General features: G+C 34.6%; 1 protein-coding gene across 1 annotated transcript; it reads right to left on the bottom strand.

Annotated features, from left to right (window-relative positions):
- Positions 1-1,035: 1,035 nt before the first annotated feature.
- On the bottom strand, positions 1,036-3,318 carry LOC113742343 (uncharacterized). The gene has a single exon (XM_027270172.2). It carries the CDS (start codon positions 3,172-3,174, stop codon positions 1,471-1,473), a length of 1,704 nt encoding a protein of 567 aa, XP_027125973.1. The 5' UTR covers positions 3,175-3,318; the 3' UTR covers positions 1,036-1,470.
- Between the last annotated feature and the right edge of the window lie 7,859 nt (positions 3,319-11,177).

The following is an 11,177-nucleotide window of genomic DNA, read 5'->3' as shown; positions in this document are numbered from 1 at the left end:
ATTTTAGGTTATTTCACATTTTGGCTTGAAATAATAACAAAGCTGGTTTTTCATATATCAATATGTTTTGAAAAATCTAAATGTATTAAATGGAGTAGGTTAACAATCTACATTACATAAGGTAGTTTATACTAATAACAACCTACATTGAATAAGGGTATTTTAGAGAAATTAAAAGATAACTATATTTTTCAATTGAAAAGTGAACTACAATTTGGGATAAACGAAAAAGGAAAACAGGACTATCAAAGTGGAGTGGAACGGAGGAGTACTATCAAAGACAGAACAATTGAATCTGTCAATTTATTAGATGTGTTGATTCCCAAAAAGGGCCGACATTGTATCACACAAGCAATAAGACCTTGGAGTAGCATCATAGCAAGTACTTCTCTGTGTGTGTTTGTTGGGGTGTTGGGGAGGGGGGGGGGGGGTATTGGGGGATACAAATTTGTGTTTCCGTGTTGATCATCAATTGTCAAACTTAAACGGAGAATTATTGTAAAGGGTCACATCTAGCATTCACACATACAAATTTCCACTCAAGAATAATTTTCTCCCCAAAAAAAAAAGAGAAATGGTCGTCAATTGGGGTAGCCTGATTGATAACAGTATAGATAACATGTACTATTTTGATGCAGGGTGGCTATTGTTAATGTAGCATATGAAGTGATTTAAGTCATTATGGACCTTGCATAAAGAGCTGCAAACCCGCATGATGCACAAAAATGTTAATATGAAAATTTATGTCTCAAACAAGGATAAATCTTGGTATTTGTTTTAGTTTCATATCAATCTCCATTTCATTGATCAACCACCAAAAAAAAAAAAAAAAGAAAGGTTCTTTGACCCTTTAAAGTTACTTGTAGTATTAAATAAAGCTCCTCAAAGTTAATTTTAATAAAGCAAATAGTACTTTTACATTTTTTTAAAAAAAAGTAGCTTTAGAATGCATCTTTACTTAGTTTAGCAAACAACTCATCCATCCACAAGTAACATGAAACAAACTATAACTAACAATAGAAGTACTCTGATCTCTGACTTGAAAAACAACAACTTTTTTAACTTCAAACACTGAAGCAGAAAGATTGGGGAACAGATGAACCCCAAATTGAAACCATAGACATATTTCATTGAGTAGGCATAACCATCTTTATTCAATAGTACTACTGCTAGTATAAACTTATTGGGTTTTGGTAGAAAAACACAAATCTATGAACTCCTAATTCAAGTTAGGTCACCCAACCAAAGATTTTACTCTTTACTCATCCCTGTACTCAAATCTTCATCACTAGGACTAACCACATTTACTTCCTCTACTTCAAATCCTAAACACAAATTTTATAAACAAAAACTGAAAAACAAAAACAAAAAGATGAAATTACAAGAAACAAGAACAATGACAAAGTATAGCACTACATACAGATTAAGCAGCATCCACCAGAATCAGTTTTTTCACTTCTGAATCATCAATCAATGAATGCCAAAGACTCCCCATAGCTTCCCACGACCTAAGCTTTCCAACAGCTTCTTAGCGCCATCGACATTCTCCATCTCCACCAGTTTCTGCAAATGCGAACAAGCCCCAGAACCAACCATTTGTTTACGGCATTTCTTGGAATGAACCAGGGAGATGAGTATCAAAACAGGGTACTTCTTATCCAAATTCTGGACCAAGGGATCCAAAAGTTGAACTGCGCTAACAATCCCCTTTTCTTCCTTCTTGAAAATCCTCCTGTTCCCCGGGAATGCCATCAAACTCGACAATGCCTTTGCGGCTACTTCCTTTTCCTCAACTGCTTTTCCATCCATCATCCTCACCAACGCAGAAATGCATCCAATTTCGCCCAGTTCTTTCCGGGTTTTCGTGTTGTAACTCAATTCGTAAACAGCTTTAGCTGCAGCAATACGACACCCCAATACTCCGCAGCTCAAGACCCCAGCAACTCGATTCAGGAACCCATCAGCCACAAGATTTTCCACTATCAACGGACAAGAAGCTAAAATCTGAATCATAACAATTGCAACCTCGAGATTCTGAACTGAATTAATAGAATCCCAATAGTTTTTCATGCTCTCGATCACGCCTTCTCGAGCAATCAACAATTTAAGATTATCATCCTTAACAACCAAATTATTCAAACAACCTATAGCATTTTCCTGTGCCAATATAGTGCCTGAATTCGACAGCCCCAGTAAGATCATTACAGCGTTTTCCTCGATAAAATTCTCCTTAATTTCCGGATAAACGGATAAAATACGTAAAACTCCAGCAGCCATAGCTTGTGAATTTGGGGTACCATCGTTACAAATCTCTAATAATGACGAAACCCCTCCTCTTGACCCAATTGCCCTCGTATTTTCCTTGGAATTGCTCAGTACTTGGAGGACTATACAGGACTTTTCCTTGGCGAAAACGCTGCCAGATTCCAGAACCCGGAGGAGATTATTCAGCAAGCCGAGACCTTCCGCGATCAGAACATGCTTAATGGAATCAACGGTTGAGATTTTAGCGATCGCCGCCACGATTTTCTCCTTCATTTCCAGATGATGGGTGTTGGAATCCAGTGTTCTGACGAGCACCGGAACAATCCCCTGCGCCACCGCGATGAGAACGTTCTTGTCATCCTCTTGTAGAAGATTCAGCACCGAGTCAAGAACCGAATTCTTCGACTCGGTGGAGCCAATCTGAAGACGAGTTATGAGGTTGCGGAACTCGGCCCGGACGGATTCTCTAGTCGGTGTCGTTGCTGCTGGCGCTGCTGCAACGACGGCGTTCTGGGGGTGGAGGAGAACGCCGCTTTTGATGAGAACGTCGAGGTCTCTGGTGTGGTTGTCGAGCTTAGCCGTGATCGAGTCGACGTCGTTTTGAGTCTTGAGCTTCCCGTGAGGCGGGGTCGGCGCGTGGCAGAGCATGCACAACGAGAGCGCGTCGGTGAGTGTAGTGACAAGACTCTGAAGAAGGTCTACGGCTAGAGAACCGGTGGCGCTGGTTGTGGTAGCCGAGCATGAGTTACAAAGGTCGGAAACAAGGGATTCCAGAGTGGAGAGTTTCGAAGAAATGATAGACCATTTACTTTTGAAGCACTGGGCTTGTGGGACTGAGCTGGAGAGAGAACTGAGGAGCTGAGTTATGGAATTTGTTAGAGCTTTTACTTCATTTTCAGGTACTTTCATGGCTGATGTCTGGAGGTTTTTGGAGGGGATATTAGGGTTGAGAAGAGAATGGAGGCGGGAAGGGATGTGTATGTGTGAGGGGTGGCAGGAGGAAATGGTTAGAGGAAAACGACGAGCATATGAATATACGAAATAGGAGAAATAATGGAAGGCGGAGGTGTCTACTGTCAAGGGCAGACGCAGCTAGAGTGCGTGAAATCGATGGTGAAATTGGATTCGGGATAATTGAGAATTTTTTTTTAAACTACATTGTATTAGCCAAATAAGGATAGCAACAACAATTTTCAAATTCAAATCTTGTGCATCACATGGGTGAATTATGCAGGAAATATTTATTTAGAAAATCTAATGTTATTCAAACATAATTGTGTGGATAATATTTTCATCTAGGAAATCTTCATTTGGAAGATTTAATGCTATTCAAACGTAATTGTGTGGATAATATTCTTATCTTGCAACACTTTTTTTTTTTGTAAAGAATGTAATGACAACATTAAAAAATGATATAAGTCAAATAGTTTCAAAAATTTTAGTTCTACTAGATATGGAGATTTAAAAGAAAAGATGGATTTTAAATTCATTTATTTTCATTTATCTTTCTATTGAAGATAAATCAAGAGATTCCATATGTTAAGGAAACTTTCCAGCTGCTTACAAGATGAAAATTTTGTTATTGGAGATAATTGGAAATTGTTGAAATAAGTGCAAGCTTTTTGTAACTAGATGGCATATTTTTCAACGTAAAAAGTTGAGCAAAAACAAAATGAGATAAGTATTATGGCAAGAAAATAACACTTCAACTCCATAAAAAGTGAGTTGTCTAATTTAGCCTCTGATTGATAACTCAATTCAGTACTTAAATTTAATGGATTCAGATCTTAATATATTTAGACCGTTTGACAACAAAAATTTAAACATCTGAATTAATTAAGTGACACTGAATTTTCTAGGCAAAATTTGCTCTCAAAATTAAGTGATAAATTATTCACTTATCACTAAATGTGATATGCACTCAAATGTATTAGTTTTAATATTTAACAATTCAATAACTTAATTAACTCGTACTTCAGATTTCAAATTTCAAATTTCAGTTTTCAAACTTCAGTTTAATCAAATACATCCTTAGTATTTGAGCACACATTTAACGTATCATTTGACTTTTATAATATTGAAATTTCCAAATCATTATGTTGGACTTTTTTATTTTATCAGTTGAAATACTCTAATGTGAAAACTAAATATGAAAGGACCTCTCAAGCAAAATCCTAAGTAGTAATAAGGTCAAATTTCAATAAAAAGAATAAATGACCATAAAATTCACACTAAAGCAATGAAACACACTTCAATATTAGAGAAAAGAATAGATTGTTTGGATTACATTTTTGAAGAATTTTTAGAGAAACTATGAATGCAATACTTTTTAAAATGTGATATAAGTTAAAAAAAAAAAGTGACTACAAAATGTATTCATAAAGTAATAAAAAAAAAGCAATCCAAATAAGACGGTTAGGATGAGTGTTTACATATAATTAAACTCCATCGTGACAAGTAAAAAACAAAACTAGAGAAAATATGAAGGCATGGAGGCACGCGCTCAAACTAGGAAGTAAGAAGGAAATGGGTGCCAGAATTGGGAGACGAGCCCAAAGGAGGTCAGAGTCTTTGAGGGTGTAGTTAAGAAGTGGGGTTTGGGATCCTTACTCTGTTGCAATAAATTATACTATAATGATAGCGATGCTTTTCTCAAGGACACAAGACAGATAGACTATGTAAAGTTTCCAGGTTCCTTCTGCCTTCTCTTCATGGTTCATCCTCGTCAGCCCTTTAGCCTTACTGACGGTTACACATTTAACGTAACAGCCATTGCATGAGTTGTCAGTTGTGGGTAACCGAGTTGGTTGAATTTGACCTTTTCTTTTTTGATTTTTCCCAATGAAATTGACCTCTTCTTGTTTCCGGATTTTGTCAAATTTATCGTCCAAATTGCATGGACTATACAATTTAGAGAATTACTCCAATTTGTTGATTTCTACTCATTTTTTTTCCGTTTGCACCAATAAAATGGCATATTAACAAGCTGAATTGATTTTGAATTGATGCTCTACCCAAATTGAACTTCAATAATAATTGGATTGCTTGTGTTTCAAAATCAGTCGAATTTATTGAGTTACTAACAAACTCGAGCTTGACGAGCATATATTCTATCATCACTGAAATTCAATTTAACTTGTGGTTGAGCTCTATCAAACTTAATTTAGGTTTAATTAAGCTCAAAAAATACAAAATAATGATATTGAGATTTTTTTTTCTTTAAGGAAATCATAGATTTTTCATATGAATTATGATAATCGACTTTTCGGTGAGTTAAACTAATCTTTAAAGTTTTTAAAATATGAGTCTCACCTCCAATGCCTCTCAAGCTCAACTCAATTTTCATCAAAGGCTGAATATTGTCGAGTTTTTGATAGAATTACAAGAGTATAACTTGAAAGTAACTTAATTTGCTTACAGCCTCAACCTCAGATAAACTTCAAATTACGTTACACGTACATACATGTAGCTTAAGCACTGATTGTCTTTTTTTTCCCTCGTAACAATCATGGGTTAATGTTAACAATGGGGGTGCAAAATAAAAACTTACAAAAGCATCAAGAAACATAAAAATATCATAGTGGTGGCTAACTCACCGATAAAGAATCAATAATTTGATAATAATTAATAAGGTCACTGGGTAGTTGGACTGAGATACTTGATCTAAGAATACGAATAAGTACAAGGCAAGCTAGCCTATAACCTAAACCTTAAGCAAATCCAAACTGAAAATAAAAGAGAAACTACTTCAACGATTAAATAAATATTACTACATATTGATAACAGGATTGGGTCGTGCATTAAAATATAATAACTACTAAAACTGGGCATTGGCATGCGGGTGATATAAATTCCCCTTACGCGAAGGAATCTGTTTGTTGTGGGATTCTTACACTTTACAGTTGTAATTATGAATTTCTTATAGACCTTATCAAAGTAGTACGTACTGGTATTATTCCAGTCAGTTAAATAGTTATTTTAGCGTACGTTTGTCGGCATTTTTCTTTTCTCGTAGTGCCCCTTAAAGGTTAAAAGTTTACTGGTTTCACGGGCTGATTCTTTTGAGCGGCGGCAGTGAAAAAAAAAGGGTTAATTAATATTAAAATACAGAAGGAAGAGAAAGGAAAGGAGGGATTTGGCTGCCAGCCACTTTTGCTGAAAGTGAGAAAAAAGAGGGTTTGATGAGGCAGTTAAGATTACTGGTACTGTTGGTAACTTTTTTAACTGGCACGTAGCTATCTCGACGCAGGTCAACTCGATCGTAGGTTGACTTGATGAAAGTCGGGCTCCAAAGGCTGGAGGCACCGGTGAACCTCAAATAGTAAAAGCCTAAAAGGTAGGTTTTTTTTTTTTTTTTTTGGTCAAAAGTCAAATAGTAAAAGGTTGGTTTGACTGGTGAGGTTTTTTTCTTGGGTATTTAGATAAAATTTTATTGCAATTTACTATATAGAAATTATAGAAAAACATGTATTTTAAAGTTTGAAGAAAAAATTTCTTTGTCTCTTTTTTTTTTTCTCTTTCTTTTCCTTCCTTCTCATAGTGCCATTGGTCTTCTTCCTCCCTTTTTACCGCCGGCTAGCGCGACCACCTTCTTTTCTTTTTTCTTCTCTCTCTCTCTCCTATCTTCTTCTCTATTTTCTTCTCACACTCTCTTTCTCCCACCCCTTCCTTCTCTAGCCATACAACGGGAGGGGTGGGGAGAGGAGGAGGAGAGGAGTCAAAAAAGAGAAAGGAGAGAGGAGGTGTCGATGCTGGTGGTGGGTTGAGATGAAAGAGGAGGAAGAAAAAGAAGAAGAAAAGGAAATAAAGAAAAAATTTGTGCGTTTTTTGGGTATATTAGAGTGTGTATATTCAAAACTTTGAGATATTTTTAGATGATTATTATAGGTAAAATTGTAAAAAAAAAATTATCTATTAAAAAACATGGTCCGATTATGTAGCGTTGAGAGTAGGGCTGCAAATGAATCGAGTTGAGTCGAGTTTTAGATTTATCGAGCTGAGCTCAACTCAATAATAGGTAGGCTCGAGCTCAAGTCGACAAGTCTCGCGAGCAACTCGAATTGTCAGCTCATAATGTAACTCGAATTTTTGACTCGTGAGCAGCTCGTTAGCTCGAGTTTCTGAAAATTAATCTAATAAAAATAATAAATAATTATTTTTTAATAAATAATAAAATATTAAAAATATATATGTAATTATACTATTAAAATAATATATATATATATCTGGTTCGCTAGTTAACGAGCTTAATATTTTGACCTCAAATTCGACTCGAGCCGATCGTTCGTTTGCACTCCTAGTTGAGAGCTCTCTTCACAAGAAATAAAATGTCCAAGCTCAATCATGGGCATGTCTGACATACAACATTTTCTCCAAAAAGACAAAAGTAGTTTTCAATCTTGTAAAATTGTAAAACGTGCGAATCTTTTTTATAACATGTCATAAAATAATCCTAATTCAGATAGATCAAAATTTTCATACGTAAATAAAGTAATTGTTTCCTTTGGCACCTTTTGTCTTGGAGGATAAAAAGACTTCTATAGATTAGTTTAGAAACAAGGGAAGCTTTTTTAATTGTCAATTTTGTCAGGAAGGCAATGCTGTTGTTTTCAAGTTGTCAAATAATAAAAATAACAAATTCTGGAATAAACTTGACAAATTAATTTGAGCCTTGAGGTACCCAACCGATCAAGAATCAGTAACAAAAAAAACAAAGAAAAGCAGATTAGTTGGTCAAAGTCCATCCTAAAGCTTAAATACAAAATCAAGGCTTCTACAACTTTTTTAGCCACATGTGAGGATTTACAGTCCATTCGAGGGAGAGATTGTGAAGTTTCATTAGACAATGAAAATGGAAATCTTCGTTTTCTTAAATAAATTACACGCGCTTCTAGGTAAACTTGTTATAATTAGGTAGCTACTTTGTTTTTAGCACTAAACGTTTCTACTAATTTCCAACTGGTGAGATTAACAATTCAATAAGAAATTACTTCCCATGTTCCTGTGTACACCTGACCGCAGGCTCATGATTCATTGAACACAGCAAGATAACCTCACTTCCTGTTTTACTATCTGTTTCATTTTTTATTACATAACTACCTTTCCTTCATAAACTATATTTTAATTTTTTGTACTTCTTACTATTAAATAACTACTAATATAATAAAAAATAAATACAACAGTTTCAAAAAAAAAGCAATATATAATAAAAATTACAAAATATGACAAAAAAATTGATAAAAAAATCTCATTTTCTATGTACTTTGATTTTTTTTTTGAGCTTGTTAAAATTTGTGTATTATTCAGTTAATAGATATTGGAACATAAGGAAACAAAAAAGAATTAAAATATGATGTTTATTAATAAGAAATAACAATATAATAAAAAATGAGACTGAAAGTGAAACAAAGAGCGAAACAGAAGATCTGTTTACAATTTAAGATCTCTAGGAAAAAAAAAAAAAGCAAATCCAGAACATATAACTGATAATTTGCCTGATTGACGCGTTGAGGATCAGGCCCATTTTGTTGACTATTTCTTAAGTTAATTAAATCAGAGATCCATGACGATAACAATAATGATGCAATAGATTATTTGGACTTTGGGTGGTGTGAAGCAAAGCATATATCAATTAATTGATTAAGATGGTTAATTAATATATACAAATTGAATTCTCAATGATGACCTAATCATAGTTCATTTGATTTATATGTATACTAGTCCCATTGACTTCAATATTTTAAAACTTAATATAGATTGGTAGAAGTTATTATCAAACGTCAACACGAATTGATTACAATTAGATTATTAGATTTAACTAATATAGAGCAAGTATACCAAAGCGTCTTAGTTTATTAGATTGCTTAAGTGTGCTATTATTTGTTTATTAAACCAATTTTTTAGCTCAACTTCTATTAATAGAACGGTCAATTACGTTAAGTGTTTTTAAATTTGGAGAAAATTGGTGCTTATTCATCATGTTGAGGCTGGTGAGGTTGGTAAGAGCAGTTAAATCTTACGTAACAAAATCAAGAAATGCAAAAGCTAGTTATTACCAATTGATGTAATGTATACAACAGTTGCCTCTGACGATTTCTTTTTTTTTTTTTTCCCAAAAATTTATGTTAGGTGCTTTTTTTTTTTTTTTTTTTTAATGTATGCAACACTTGCTAAATTTTAGTGAATTGCTATTTTTACGAAAACGATCATGGCCACTCTTGTAAAATTTGTGCTGGCTGGCCATGTAAACACGATGAAGAAAATATTCCACATTCAATTTTTTTCTGCAATATGCCCCACAACCTGTGGGATAGATTGGATCAGGTCATGCCCGTTGATCCACACGTAGATAAGTCCAAACTAATGAATGATTTGGTGAGCTGTTCGTAACCATGAATTGGGATCTCAGGTTCATAAAACTTTTTAGGTTTAAACATTTGGATATGTAACTATGTATGCAAATCTTTAAAAAATGTGCATTTGGAATTACGTTGCAATCGCAATAAATTTAATGATAGACATGGTTTCATTTTTTCTCTGATAAGAAAAATAAATTTTATTACTAAAATTGCTGGAAATCGTCGAGCAAAATTATGGGAGAATTCCAGAGCGATTTAGCATAGTTACATGATTTGGCACGAAAAACCAATTCATGAGTTGCTTTGTTTGCATCCCTAGGAACCCAATTTACATTCATAGAGATGTGATCTGATAGAGCTATTCTAATATCATCAATCAAAGATCCGATTGCAGAAAAGGCATCCTCAGTAGAGCGCAGATTATGAATGATTTTCAGCGCATCACCTTCAAGAATAAATTGTGGAAGATGAAAGATAGCTTCCCTAGCAGCAGTTGCCTCAGCCACTTCTAAAGTAACAAACTAACAATACCACGAAATTGAGCATGTTTTACAGTGGGCCAAGATTGAGCATGTTTTGGGTTCATATGATTTGAGGGGCTGAGGTAAGTTTGTTACACCAAATGATAATGGGCCAAGGCAGAGCCAGATATGATTACATTAGTAGGGCAAATTCATTTTCCATGAAGCAATTGTAGGCCAACTATGTGGCTTGTTCGGAAAACACAGTGCGCTGTTCTAGATAGAAATCCTTCCGGAAAACTTGATCCATCTCGGTCCAATTTCATTACTGGTTTTTGTAACTCTACCCAAATTTAGCTTTACTCATTTATTGTTTATTCTTTTTCTCCAACTTTTTGTCAAAAAAAAAAAAAAAAAGTTGCCGACTAAATCTAGTCTTATGGATGTGGTTCACGTACTAATTTTCTTTTTGCAATGAATTTGACATCTGTAAAGTTTAGCCATTTACAACGAAATGCAGTCTAGTTGGTAAGACGCTTTATTTGAAATTTACGGGATATACGAGATCGAGTCACAAAGGGAGTAAGTGGCGAGCCACTATTAATCCTTTTCGTTATAAGAAAAGATAAAGTTAGCCCTTTACAAAGCTGATTGCTTTTCATATTTAATACAATTGCATTTTTAATTGAAGATAAACAATTGGAACTATCTGCATTTTTTTTTTAAACAATACTCCAACAAAAACTTAGAATCACATATTATTGTCCCGGATATTATGCATACTCTTTGAATCAATTCCTCTTCGACGCTGCAAAAAAAACCCTTTCCCACAAAAACTTTATGAAGGGTTGCAAACCTATTATCAACAAGTGGCATCAATAATGCAGGTGGACTGAAAAACTCTATGAAGGGTAAGTAAACTCTAGGCACGTCACAACTCCAGGAAGAGTTCTTGGGTCCTTGATGAACCAATGATGGAACCAATGTTTACAGCTGCACTAAGAAATGGGATCAAACCTCATTTTCTTGTACTATCACTTTTTTGATGAAGAAGCTTGGAATCACGTCCGTTCAATCCCAACTGTTTAATGCT

Source organism: Coffea arabica, chromosome 4e (assembly GCF_036785885.1).
Source record: "Coffea arabica cultivar ET-39 chromosome 4e, Coffea Arabica ET-39 HiFi, whole genome shotgun sequence".
In the NCBI taxonomy this organism is placed as follows: domain Eukaryota; kingdom Viridiplantae; phylum Streptophyta; class Magnoliopsida; order Gentianales; family Rubiaceae; genus Coffea; species Coffea arabica.
The sequence above is the reverse complement of the archived record's forward strand: the minus strand, read 5'-3'. Positions and strand labels throughout refer to the sequence as shown.